Source organism: Misgurnus anguillicaudatus, chromosome 10 (genome assembly GCF_027580225.2).
Source record: "Misgurnus anguillicaudatus chromosome 10, ASM2758022v2, whole genome shotgun sequence".
NCBI classification, from domain to species: Eukaryota; Metazoa; Chordata; class Actinopteri; order Cypriniformes; family Cobitidae; genus Misgurnus; species Misgurnus anguillicaudatus.
Genome location: NC_073346.2, coordinates 31,154,117 through 31,168,866, shown reverse-complemented (window position 1 = coordinate 31,168,866; position 14,750 = coordinate 31,154,117). Strand labels below are relative to the sequence as shown.

The following is a 14,750-nucleotide window of genomic DNA, read 5'->3' as shown; positions in this document are numbered from 1 at the left end:
GAATACTACAGATGCTGATCAAGGTGAAGAATTCACTTTGTGAATTTGAGATCACTGCCCTTAATAGCACATGACAGCAGTGTCCACTATTTTTTCTGTAAAATCTTCATATACTTCTATAACAGTGTCCTTAAAGCCTAAATTAAGCATTTGCTGAAGTGTATACATAATTTATGCTTACTGTCTGTATTACAGCTAAGCTGGTTTTAAAGGAAATAGTGCTTGCCCTGCAGTATTGCAGGTGCTTAGGAATGCCCTTGTGAATGTGTACATTTCACACATTGCTAATTCTGCATTATTGTATTTGGAAAATGGTTTATTCTTGTAAACAGACGAGCAACCAAAATCTAAGAAATTCGGTGCATCGGCAATTTTCGCCAAAATAATTATCATTAATTTAGTTTACTTTATACAGTGATGTCAAATCGCTTTGACATCCGCATAAAATACCGTTACGTTGTTGCAAAACTAATTTATTTTATTGGTCCACCGCGCTACAAGGCGACAATGTCCCTGCATGCTAATTGGTTCAAAAGAGTGTCCGTTATGAAACATTTGGGCAGTGATTGGCCAATATACTGTGAGCGTTTTGCGTTGAGTGGCGTGTTTGATTGCATGTGGGCGCTGTGTACATTGATCGGCGTTTGATATCAAAGTATCGCGAGAGCAATTCAAATACTAAGTTTTTGAATTGATCTCGCGGTACTTTGTTATCATACGCCGATCGGTCTGCGCAAAGCAGTTTGAGGTTGAATACGCCTTGCGTTTGTCAATGATCAAGAGAGCGAGCGATTTCATTGGCCGATTATAACTTATGTCAGTTGCCTACTTGACGCTAATTGGCTGAATTCACCCAGCGAGTGACCCGCCTTGTTCTACCTGTCTCGCTGTGAGAGGCTGAAGATTCTTCCTGCTGTATCGCGCAGATCCGCCCTGTCTCCCCCCCCACTGGTGGATCTCGTGTGCTGAGTGGTACAAGCCGGTTAGCATGCCACTCATACGCAATATCTAATCAAAATTAATACGAGTCGTAATTATAAATTAAACAAATAACTGCACTTGGAGCAAAGTCGCTGAAATATTGGCGCCAAGGAGGGAGTGGGTTGGTGGACAGAGGGGCGCGTGGCGGTGGGAAGTGCTCTCCTAACCAGATCCTCCAGCACGGCTCGCTCAGAACATGGCGGAACACCACACCGCCTCCGATTGTAAGCACAAAGCGAGCTCCAACGCCGGGAGTTCGGTCTCTGGCAACGGGCGGCCTAACTCTCCTGCTGGATGTAGCGGGGGAGGCCTGTCCGGTGGACTGACGCAGCCGGCGGGATGGCAGTCGTTGCTGTCGTTCACCATTCTGTTTCTGGCCTGGTTGGCAGGATTCAGCTCTCGACTTTTCGCAGTTATTCGTTTCGAGAGTATCATTCACGAGTTTGACCCCTGGTAAGTAAAAGCGGGTGGGTTCGTGGTTTAACCGAATTCTACATGTGTAATATGATGCATTGTGAGAGTAAATTCGCAGTAAGTTAATCCTGCTTTTTATGAGCGCTCGCGAATGTGTCAGCAGTCGGGATGGTGCACAAAGGTTGCAGCGATCTTTCATTCATCTCAATGCAATTGTTTTAGGAAGCGTTGTGTCTCGTCCTTCCTTGACAATTTTTGACACACAACCGCATGGCAGTTGCCGTCATTCTTTTAGCTATGCACTGAAGGGTTACGAGATAGACATTTTAAATGAATGGAAAACATGAACACGCACATTTCATCAGAACTGTAGATTTACTTCCGTGTACCATTAAAGCATTGCATCATGCAACGCTTGACATCATTAAATTAATTTAAATATTTGTATGGTATGTTTTATAATGAATATCAAATTGTACACTAACCATTTGACGTACGACTTTGCACGAGTATTCAAAATATTGGCGCGAATTTCATTTAACTTTTGCTTGGTTGAATGATAGGGTTGATCCTGTCACGAGCTGTCAAACTGGAGTTTGAAACTTCTGCTCTTAAGTTGCTTGTATGTTTTATCAATAAAATATTAAATATATTTTAAAAAGTATAGGTTAAATTCCCTCAGTTAAAAGACAGGAAGAGATTATCTGATTGAAATGATGTGTTATTAACTAGTGAACACTTTGAAACGTAGGTCGAAAACCCAAGTCGCAATTTGGTAATGTTACATGAGGCTGGAGGGATTTATGTGCGTTTTTGCAATGTCTGTTTTTATAGGAATTAGATATATTATTACAAATTGTATATGCGTGTTGTGTAGTTTTACTAGTGGTTCAAGCTCAGCTTTGGGGAAATTTAAGAAAGCTTTGCAAAAAAATGACACACAACATATGCGCAAAGAGAATGAATTTTGTAGTAAAAAATGAGAGGATCAACAAGATATTAATAACTGATAAAATTGTTGTCAACTTCCTTTTGATTTTTTGTTTTTATGCAATACACACATTTTCTGATTATTTTGTCAAATAAATACCTCTGTCAAGTTTGTAACATACTCCTCATATCTTGGAGGTTTAATCTTACCCAATACTCCGGTTTCCTCCCACAAGCAAAAAAATAAAACCGATTACATAAATAAATCTAATCTGATTGGTCACAAAAAGCAAGAATTTTACAATTATGCCATACAGACATCACTTTTGGACACTTTTGTTTGTGCAAAACGTGAGTTGGTAGTCCTTTTTTTTTCTTGTTATGTTGGTGAAGCGTTTATGAAATAATAATGTAATTTGATTCAAGATCAATTATGCAATTATGGGAATTATGTTGTGGCTAAAAACATCCAAAATAAATAAAATCAAAATAAATCCCTGTAGTTTGCTCAATTTGAAATGTACTCTTGGCATTTTATCAAGCAGCTTTTTGAGGTCCCGCCCTTTAAAATGCTTGTCAATAAGTATTGAAAGAGTCTCCGTCTATACTGGGCTTTAATTGGCTGCTTTTTCTTTGTTACTTGGTCTAGGTGATCCAGATTAAAAACATTTTAATGACTCTAAACTTTTGTACGGTACTGTGTTATATGTATGCATGTACAGGATGTTTTTTTTTTAGTATTACACTGAAAAAAACGATCAAAACAAGTTTTGAGTTAAATAATCTGATCTGATATGTTTTTCTTAAGCTCGCAATATAGTCAGTTGTCAGATAACCAGTTTATTTCAGTAAGCAAAAGCCACAAAACACTTCCCCCAGTCGTTATAGTTCCTAGTAATTATTTTATCTATTTCCTGCTTCTCCCCTCCAACTAGTTGCAATGCCATTACCTCTGCTGACATTACGCAATACTTTTGTTGAAATATAACTAATTATAATCCGCAGCTACTTGCAGTAGTACATGTTAAAAATTAAATTGACATTTGTAGACGTGAGTGGTGCAAAATTTGATGCTGTGCTAGGAGGTGTTGCTATGCAGGCGAATATGCTCTCTGGGTGATTTTTAGTTTGTTGTTTTGTAGTAACTGGGGTCTTGTTGGAGCTTGCTTACTAGTCAAATAAACCAATTTATTTGTATGAAAATGGCTCCTTTAGTGTAGATCTTTATTGCACAAATGAAAAAAGATTATTTTATAATTACTGAAAACCCTAAAGCCAATAGTTTATTATAGTAATAACAAATCACTCCCTAACAATCTGTATGATTAATGGTGCCAATATGTTATACTTAAGGTTAGAATTTGAACAGACTTAACCTCAAGCATGCAACAATAGTGATGCTTGTTATTTGAAAGCACCACTAATTACCAAATGAACCTTTATTATCTGCTAATGGCTTTTGGAGTTTCCTTGAAATGGTTTTCTAAACCATTTATGTATAATGGCTTTTCCGATCATGCCCATGTCATTAGCCCATTTCCATTCAGGTCATCCGTACAGTACGCAGCATGTCCTGAAATGGCACGGTAATTTATTTGGCGTGATATTGTTTTGACAGTTCCTTGTGTTGCTACTACATCCTGGGAAAGTTCATTTGAATATGTTAATGAATTCACGTCTTGCTTTTATCAGAAAGATCACCGTTTAAATTTGCAAAAAGATGTGGGTAAGCTTTGTCTAGTCAGGCTGAGTATGAAAGACAGCTTTAAGCCTGTTGCATCATCGTTCTGATTATGTAATCTCAGTAACCATATTCTGAGGTTGGAAACCATTAAAACAATCTCTGAGTTGTCCTCACCGATTGAATTTGAGTATATAATTTGAATTGGAGTATGCGCTTACTTTTGTTTGCATGCACACATGGTCCTGTACTCCACTTGGGCTATTGTGTGCTTTTTCAGTAGTCTAGCAGGATGAGTTTTCCTTTTTACAGTCAGACATTCATTGGCTAAGATTGATTTTTCCAGCTCTGTTAGTCATACGAATGTTGAGAAGCTTTTAACTGGGTGCGAGCGCTCAAGTCCTTTTGGAGAGGTTGTCTCGCAGTTTTCTCTGTGAGTTGCTTTCCTGATCACAGATTGTGCCTGGTTTTGGATCCGAGCCCTTGACACTCACTGGTGATTCAGCATGGAAAAGTGTGTTTTTGTGCAGTTTACATGCAGAACTTCAACCTTGGAAGATTTGTGTTGTGCTAATCTGATAAACATTGACATGGAAATGTCTGGATTGGAGCTTTAGAAGCATTTCTAGTTTAAGTGTTTTGGCTTTGAGATCTGCATGTTAGTTGACTCCAAAAGGTTGACCAGAAATACTGTTGGCTTATTTGCATCTGTATGCAAATGAGATTTTTGGCCAGTAAATAAACTTTAAGTCTCCTCCACCCAAAATAATGAAGACTGTCTAGTAGTACACCATACGCCTTGTTCAGTCCACCGCCATGTTGATTCCAAATCGAGGGTGTGAGTGCTTATGGTTTGGTTTGTACAATTTCAGTTTGTTTTGTAATGCTTAAGCTTTTATTTCCTATCACAATCATCAGTCAGTTTTGGTGATGGATGGAGTTGACTGAGGTTTGTTTATTGTGAAAGTATCTTTATATTTCATTTTTTTTTTTCGTAGTACAGGCTGTCAGGAGGCTCTCACAACTAGGCAATTGGCTAGTTTAAAGAAAAAGTGGACAAACCTAGTATGTTGTGCTCCAGTTTTTTTTTTTAAGGTCACGTTCTTTCTGATCCCATTATTTAAACCATAGTTAGTGTGAAATGTTGCTATAATAGTATAAATGATACCTGTAAAATGATAAAGCTCAAAGTTCCCTGCCAGCGATATATTTTCTAGTGATGCACCGATGTATCGGCCGCCGATATTTATCGGCCGATTTTTGATGAATTTGAAACCATCGGCAATAGCACGAGAAAGGCCGATACCGATTGTTTATTAATTAACTGCATAAAGAAATCCATTATATGTAAAAAAATTTGTTGATGTTGTTAATAAAATAAATGCTGAATAGCAAAAACCACCTTTGAAGGTTGTCATGCTGTCTTATTATATTTGTTTTAGCTTAATATGTGCCTCTCTTATTATGTTGGTCAGTTGAATGTTAATTAGATCCAATCCATGTTCAGTAAAAATTATTTGATGCAGAAATAAACTAGCTAATAGACCAAATGTATAGTATTGTATACAAGTGTTTAATATCGGTATCGGCCAGAAGTTGTCTGTTTGTATCGGTATCGGCCCAAAAAAATCCTATCGGTGCATCCCTAATATTTTCTTAAACAGAATTGGCCTCTCAAAGCCTACAGCGAATGTCCAGTTAGGACTACAGCCCTCTACTTTCTGCTTTAATGATGTCACTAGAACAGTTTGTTGACTAAACTCCGCCCACAGGAATACATCAGTCGCCAGCTAAGCTAGCGGCAAGCTACACTGCTATCGAATAACAACACACTTAACAAGCTACTAGGAATGTCATGGTACCAAAAATCTAGGGGTGCTCAGATCGATCGGCCGATAATGCTTGCTATGTTTCTCAATGAATTACGGCGAAATGCTGCTACATCCAAAAGCCAGTGGGCGCTCTCGTGCAGAAACTCAAAATGTGCTGTAGACGAAGAACAATACACACGCAGCTATGATGACACGCAGCTCCAGGAAATGTCTTAAGGATATATTTATATTGCTGTTCTTCAAACCTTTTCAGGTATTTTCACGATAATAAAGAATATGTTTAAGAATTATGTTTGATGAGTGTTGCTTTTTCAAATGCATGTCATAAACGACTCAAACTAACAATGATTTTAGATCGATAAGGACTTACTGATTAAAAGCACATGAAATATATAGAAAAATAGTACATGAAATAGCTGTGAATAATATCGGCTGTCCGATACGTATTTTTAGTGGAGATCGGCATTGATCGGAGCATCACTACAAAAATCTAGTAGTCGGTACCAATACCACAAAAAGTATGGCGTACTCGTTACCTAAGTCGGTACCACAGTGTGTATAAAAGAACAATTATACTTAAACATTAATTTTTTTTAATTAAAACATTTCAACATTATAGAAAACTTTTAAGAGCTTCTGTTTAAGTTGTCTGTGTTAATGTTTCTTGACTTTCTTTCTGACTCTCTTGGTGTACATCCTCCTCGACGCTTGTGCTATTGCATTGAGATTGCGTTAGGCTTGCTGGATTACGAAGAACAAATACAACATTTTTATGTCTGTCTTTTTTTGGTGGAATCCAATGCCTTACCTGTAGTTTTCTATCACTTCAAACTAATATGTCAATGTAGATTTTTTTTCTAGATGTACACTTTTACCCAAAGCAACTTTCAGTGCATTCAGTCTATACATTTTTCCATAGCCCTTTTCACACACAGAGACTGCAATGAGTCCTTCACTTTCCAATGCGAGCTGTTCGACCAACATTGTACATTTTAAGCCAGGGGCTTTATCGATTTGAACGTAATTGTTTCATGTCCGGATCATTTCAAAATAACACACACCGATTCTTTGGTTTCTCATTTAGAAACAGCACACTGCCCCGAGCCGGCTCTGCCCTTTCTCATTTTAATTTTTTTGTATGTAGAGTGCAGTGTTTCCTGTTCTGTTTTTCTACTCTTCACATCTTTAGTGCATTCTCTCTCTCTTTCTCTCTTTCCCTTTGGCTTGTGTGCTTATTTCAACCTCTTCAAAACAAATAACAGTGCCCTCTATATTCTGATCGCACACGAAAACAAGGTGCATCAATGCAAATCTAACATTTCTGATTCTGCTTTTTCCAAATCCCTTCCTTATCTTCCTCTTGCATCTTTCTCTATCCGTTTGGTGTTATCCATCCACCCTTGTGTTAATTGAGCTTTCATCCTGTATCTCTGTGACCGGTGTTGTATTGTCTGCGACGGGCATTCTGATCTGGAGTGCCACTTATCTCTCTGCTGTTCTGCTGTCTCTCGAAGAACAAGATTGAGCTAATATTGGATGATATGAGGAGAATTATAATGTATCAGAGACCTGTACCTGCGGCTGGTCTCGAGTACAAGTCACCGTAGTAATTAATCTCAATAAGGAGGAGAGGCCAAGCACAGGTCTGCTTATTACCGGGCTTAGCATAACCTTCTCAGAGCATTGTTGAAAAACCATGCAAAGTCATGGGTGGTTGAAAACTGGTGTTGTGGTGTTGTACAGCAACCTGGTCTTTCACTCATCTAGGTCCATTATTTCATTATAGACAGTGTCAGCAGTAACAACATAAACAAACGCCTTTCGTGGAACACGCATAACTTCCGGTAAACTCTGCTAAGAATCAATAACAACAAAGTCCTTTTAGAGTAGTTTTATTTCTGATAACAAGCCAAATAAACAACAATTAGATTACCGTAGTTCATATTTCATAGCTAAAGTGCATAAAAAACTGCACTGAGCTAACATTGATGTATAAAATATGTACTATAATGTATACAGTATTAACTACAAACTGGCTGCCAAACCTCCTTTCACAAAGTGGTAATCCGTGATTGCCGTCTTCCCCTGTTTTTAGGAAACCAAAACATTTGTTATTTTTTATGAGGTATTTGTTCACTAGTTAATTTTAGCCACTAGTCAGACCATTAAACAAACAGAAACCGGAAGTAAAGTTCCGACCAGACGCGTAACTGCAACAACGCACATGCGTCCAATGAAACGTTACTCGTTGAATATACGTCCGTATATACGTCCTTTTAAACTGATGCATGAGGTCCCTAATCTTTTACTGTTTCACTGCAAATCCGGTTATTGTAAGTTGACCTTGACGTTATTGCAAGTGTAGGATTGCATATTCACATGTGATCTTAACAGAAGTGTAATGTAAGTGTTTTTATTATGTGCTGCTTGTTTAATTTTAGTCCAGCTTTTAAAAAATGTATTAAAGTTGCATTGTGTAACTTTTAGAAGGATCTCTTGACAGAAATTCAATATAATATACATAACTATATTATGTATATTATATGTATAGAATTTTTTCAGCTTACTGCCGCCATCTTGAGTACCTACAGAGAACCAGTAGGCTACTGACAAGCATTGGCTGGCTTGCTACGATTTACGGATTTTTTATCTTTTACTGTCTATAATTCTTACGGATACAGGAAAGGGCTACTAAAGACAACATTTCGCACCTCGACTGTCATGAAAAGAAACGCTACTTTAAAAAAAAATATCTTGGTTAGGGTGTGATGCCTACTCAATCCCTGATGTGTTCTTCCAGACGCTTTCCGCTGCTACCGAACTACCACTATTTTTACTACACTAAGAAGGCACGACACAACATGAAACTTTGTTCGAAGTATCACCTGGATCTCTACACATGAACGCGAGCATTGAGAACATTGTTTGTGTACACAGAGTTTACTAAAAAGAAAATTTTGAACAACTGACTTCTTGCTGTTTTGTTGTCTGCTCGCTATCTTTGCCAGACATAAAGAATCGATCTCCGAATGCGAATGAATGAATCTCATACAGTGGGGTAAAAAAGTATTTAGTCAACCACCAATTGTGCAAGTTCTCCCGCATGGAGGGATGGGAGAGGCCTGTGGTTTTCGTCGTGGGTGCACTTCAACTATGAGAGACAAAATGGGGAAGGGGGTCCAGAGGGTCACATTGTCTGATTTTTTGGGAATTTGTTTGCAATTTATGGTGGAAAATAAGTATTTGGTCAATAACAAAAAAGCAAGATTTCTTTCTCTCACAGACCTGTAACTTCTTCTTTAAGAGGATCCTCTGTCCTCCACTTGTTACCTGTATTAATGGCACCTGTTTGAACTTGTTAGCAGTATAAAAGACACCTGTCCACAACCTAAAACAGTCAGAATGCAAACTCAACTATGGCCAAGACCAAAGAGCTGTCAAAGGACACCAGAAACAAAATTGTAGACCTGCACCAGGCTGGGAAGACTGAATCTGCAATAGGTAAGCAGCTTGGTGTGAAGAAATCAACTGTGAGAGCAATTATTAGAAAATGAAAGACATACAAGAACACTGATAATGTCCCTCGATCTGGGGCTCCACGCAAGATCTCATCCCGTAGGGTAAAAATTATCACCAGAATGGTGAGCAAAAATCCCAGAACCACATGGGGGAACCTAGTGAATGACCTGCAGAGAGCTGGGACCAAAGTAACAAAGGCTACCATCAGTAACACACTATGCAGCCAGGGACTCAATTCCTGCAGTGCCAGATGTGTCCACCTGCTTAAGCCAGTACATGTTCGGACCCGTCTGAAGTTTGCTAGAGAGCATTTGGATGATCCAGAAGAAGAGTGGGAGAATGTCATATGGTCAGATGAAACCAAAACATAACTTTTAGGTAGAAACTCAACTTCTTGTGTTTGGAGGAGAAAGATGCTGAGTTGCATCCAAAGAACACCATACCTACTGTGAAGCATGGGGGTGGAAACCTCATGCTTTGGGTCTGTTTTTCTGCAAAGGGACCAGGACGACTGATCCGAGTTAAGGAAAGAATGAATGGGGCCATGTATCGTGAGATTTTGACTCAAAACCTCCTTTCGTCAGCAAGGGCATTGAAGATGAAACGTGGCTGGATCTTTCAGTATGGCAGTGATCCCAAACATACCGCCCGGGCAAAGAAGGAGTGGTTTCGTAAGAATAATTTCAAGGTCCTGGAGTGGCCTAGCCAGTCTCCAGATCTCAACCCCATAGAAAATCTTTGGAGGGAGTTGAAATTCCGTGTTGCCCAGCGACAGCCCCAAAACATCACTGCTCTAGAGGAGATCTGCATGGAGGAATGGGCCAAACTACCAGCAACAATATGTAAAAACCTTGTGGAGACTTACAGAAAACGTTTGATCTCTGTCATTGCCAACAAAGGGTATATAACAAAGTATTGACATAAACTTTTGTTATTGACCAAATACTTACTTTTCACCACAATCTACAAATAAATTCTTAAAAAATCAGACAATGTGATTTTCTAGATTTTTTTTCTCATCTTGTCTCTCATAGTTGACGTGCACCCCCGACAAAAACTACAGGCCTCTCTCATCCCTCCAAGTGTGAGAACCTGAACAATTGGTAGCTGACCAAATACTTCTTTGCCCCACTGTATGAGGCTCCTTTTTCAACTAGAAGGTCAATATTGTTTTTCACTTGCGACAGAACAACAAATTATCTGTGCGTTTATATGGAACTATGCTTTAGGAGCTATCCATCTTAACTCTCCCCCACCTTACGTCGCATTCGGAGATCGATACATCTTGACTGGCAAGATGGCGGCGAGCGGACACCAAAACAGCTAAAGTCAGTTGTTCAAAACCTTCTTTTTAGTAAACTCTGTGTACACAAACAATGTTGTTAATGCTCGAGTTCACATGTGGGTACACAGATGATTCTTCGAGCAAAGTATCATGTTGTGTCGAGCCTTCTTAGTGTTGTAAAAATAGCGATTTTGATGCGCACAACATATTGAAGGCATAGCTTCTAGTTCTTTTGCGACCACTTCAGGTACTTAAATTGGCGGAAGACAAGTTTGAGATGTGAGTGATGTCAGCTGATATTCATGAATAGGCCTGACGAAATGAATTCTATTGTTTTTATTTTACATTTTATCTATACACTGCAAGTAGAAATCGCCGTTTTGCGCCATGTTTCTACGGTAGCCATAGACGGACAAACCATTCTAAAGTGTGTTATGCACTACGTTGACTTAGACGATGACATGTTTGTCATGTTTTGGCAACCGTAACTTCTTTATGCGTTTCGAAAGGGAGGGATAGCGTTGGACTGAGCTGTTGATTGCAATTCACACACAGCACCTTTAAGTAAATTATATTCTTTATTCAAAAAGTTGTAATTTCCTGTATTAAAATTGAAAGCTACATTTAAAGACAAGTTTTTATAAATAGGGTGAGCATGTAGACTTTATCTTTAAGAACGCATTTCAATGCAGGTTGCTATGCGCATGTAACAATTGCTTTGTGCATTCAAGCATTAAAATGAGTCTTAAGTTCATTACCTAAGAGACTTCACACAGGTTTTACTCAAACGAAATATACTATGCCATTAGCCAAACTGCTGATTTTCACATTTCACACATTGTGTTATTCACGTCTTTTCGTTTAGATGCACATGAGAAATGTTAAGCTCTTTCTTATTTTTCTCCAAATGTAAAATGATTGCTGCGGGCATTCATTTTATAATAATAACAATGTTTTATTTTTATAGCAGCACCTTTCAGGAACCCAAGGACACAAGAAGATACACATTGTGTTTCGGTATTGGCATATCTCCCACCTCAAACAGTAGTAATGTTTAACAGTTTATTATTTGCTCATGCTGTTATATGCAGTAATATGTAGTATACGTTTCATTGAGACCAGTACACAGAAGCATTAGGATTTATTCGCCAGGTGTAACATCCGTCTTTGGTAATCCAATCACAAATGGTCGGTGTTTACATCAGGGGCACCCAAGACAGATGTTATTTCCAGATGTAAACTTAACCTTGGTACGTTTTTGTCAGTCAGCTTGATCGTAACTCATTGCCAACTAACATGACAATATCATTGTATACAAGCAACCAAGCCTTGGGATTTGTGCACCATAAGCTATTTTTCAAAGGGAAATCGGGACATGCATATTAGTTTGTGTGTCTAGTTCTTTATAATCAACAATATAAAGTAGCTATGATCATCTTATTATTACAAACGAAAGTTTTCTAATCTTTCCTCAAACAGATATGCTAAAAATTAATCGCTCTGGGCTTTCGCCTACACTTTGATAAAATTGTTTGTTCTGTGCGTGGTACACAATGAGTTGCGGGCGTCTTTGTGTGCTAAAATGAAATGCGTTTAATTAGGATGTGCTCGGTTTGTTCAGCTGCTTTGCATTCACGGCACACGCCTTTCTCTTGCCAATTACGGGCCCTCAAAGTTATTCCAAGAGCGTTTCTTTGATGTGCTTGTGTCAGGCGGGACATACTCCTTGTCCTCATTCGGAAAACCTTCCGGATTGTCCCTCAAGGTTAATAAGCTCTTTTATGTTGGATTTAATCTCTAGGAAATTAACGCACAGGAAGTGAGATGTAAGTTTGGCATTTGCTTTCTGTGCCTTCCCCTTTTGCGATTTAAAAAGATTAAAGGTTTTCTATACGTGGCTTGATCAATGCTTAAATCGGTCAAACTGATTGCTTTGACCAGACACGCTTGGTGCATGAATAGGCTTTCTTAAATCCGGTCAGGCGTTTCATGAGTTTCTGAAGCCCCAATTTCTCTCTTAAAAAGAACAGTCAGTGAATCCGTCACAGCTGACTGATCTGTTGGTCTAACCCAATTCGGTTATAAAATCTTTTTTGCCCGTATCTGTTGTGGTCTTTTATAGATATAGGGCTGCTAATTGTACCCTTTGATGCTATAGATATTTTGATCTTAAATTTAGAGTTGTTCCACCTGTTGGTTCTGCATCCTCATTGGTTGTTGGTTTCCTAATGATTATTTAATGCCCTTAAAATGATTACATTTGATTTCAGTCATTGTTGGCCTTACTCAATCAATATGTAAGATATTAAGGTTATATTTTCTCAGGATGTTCTTTACATTATGCAGGATGATTTTATGTAGAAATCAATAAAAATGGATTTTAAATTGGGTTTTCACAGGTAGGGTCACATTTATGCCCTTACTTGCAGGTGTTTTGTTTTTGGCTGTTGAATGCATCAATTTTTCTAATTTTTTATGTCTTCTAAACACTTGGACTGTGCTTTAGTGGGTAGCCATGTTGACTCACAGCAAGAAGGTCCCCGGTTCGACCTCCGGGATTACTCTGGGTAATCCAGTTTTCTCCCACAGTCCAAAAAGATGCAGGTTAGGTGAATTGCCAAATTGCCCTTTCCCAACATGTGTATAGATTACCGTGTGTGGATTATCTTGGGTATAGATTAACTTGTTCTCACTATGAATATAGCCATAGATTCTGGAATGGTGTTTTTTTTTGTATTATTATTAAACCCTGAATGAGGTCTAAGTAGACTACTTAATAGTTCAGTGCCATGGATAAGTTTATATCTCATGTATTGTGTTTTAATAGTTTCATGAAATTGCTTGGGGCTGTTGAGGCACCACTAGCTACAATTGCCCCTTAGCTGGGTGATCTAGGGAACAAACTGGCTTCCATCAGCTTCAGAGCCGAATGATCTGTTGTCTGCCTTTAATCTCAAAAGTGACTCGCTGTGTTTATTTTTGGGCTGGATATGTGGGTGGATAGTTTGTCCACCAACACAGTTCTCAAAATTGCATCACCTTCACCATGTTATAAATCACAAGTTATTTAAATGTATAATAAACCAAATGAATTGCCATTCAATAACTGCTATTTATGAATGATATTATCTGATTTCAGTTGGACAGGAAACAACGCTGCTGAAGTTAGCTGAGCAGCCCAACAAGAATAGCAACTGACTGTCCCTGTTGGACATTTCTAGAGTAGACAGCTGAAAGCGAATGTAATGGTACCAACTTTGTTGCATCAGTCTAGCCAGAATGAGTTGCTGTTTTGAAAACTTTACTGTATATGATAAAGCATCTACACCTTTCAGGACCTTACATTAATAACTCCTGATTTGAAACCAGTAGGTTTAAGGGGCTGTGGATGCAAGGTCACGTTGGGTAGATGTATTAAAATTGTGCTTTGAAGCTTTTCATCTCTAAGATTTTTTTTTCGTTCTTTTTAAGACTGTCAGGCAAATGCTTAAAAGTTAGTGGACCTCCTGAATTGCAATTCTTGTCGCTCAGAGGGATGAGTATTTCGAAGCACCATTCCTCGGCTTTATTCTGACGTATTTAATGCACACAGATACAGCAGATTTCATTTCATAAACTATAACTCCTCCATATATTATTCAGTTATCAGACCTCTTTCTGCTGAGTCGCTATGCCTCCGACAAGCTTGCTTGGACAGCCTCATTTTTAATAGAGCAGGTATAGAGCAAACTTGGCTTAAACCCCATCACTCTTTAGAAGTCCAGACAAAACCTCCAACTTGGCAGTAACCTCCAGTCATCACAGAAGGATTCATGAATTCGTGAAGCACCTCTATCTTTGAGACCTGGTCTTTGAGGGTGGGCTTTGATGCGTGGTACACGCTGGCTCTTTGAAGGACGCTGGAGTACGTCTTCTCTTCGTTGGTACTTGTAGTTGGTCTTTTCGTGCTTGTGTCTTGTCCGTAGAAGTGGAGGTATAGAAGTTGGCGTAAGCCTTCGGTGCCTTTGAACTTGATCCTTGCCATTGTGATGAAGCAGAGAGGTCTTTGTGGAAATAAGGATTAAGGTTAGATATCCTGTGGTCACGTACAAAGCAATTTGGCATTAGA

General features: G+C 38.7%; 1 protein-coding gene across 2 annotated transcripts in view; it reads left to right on the top strand.

Annotated features, from left to right (window-relative positions):
* Window positions 1–902: 902 nt before the first annotated feature.
* stt3b (STT3 oligosaccharyltransferase complex catalytic subunit B) overlaps window positions 903–14,750 on the top strand; it is a 54,845-nt gene continuing 40,997 nt past the window's right edge. The window contains exon 1 of one of the 2 annotated variants that reach the window (XM_073872372.1): window positions 903–1,434. In XM_073872372.1, coding sequence (XP_073728473.1) covers window positions 1,178–1,434 — 257 coding nt within the window. In that variant the 5' untranslated portion in view covers window positions 903–1,177. The remainder of the gene's footprint in view (window positions 1,435–14,750) is intronic. The other variant, XM_073872371.1, reaches the window with a different exon arrangement.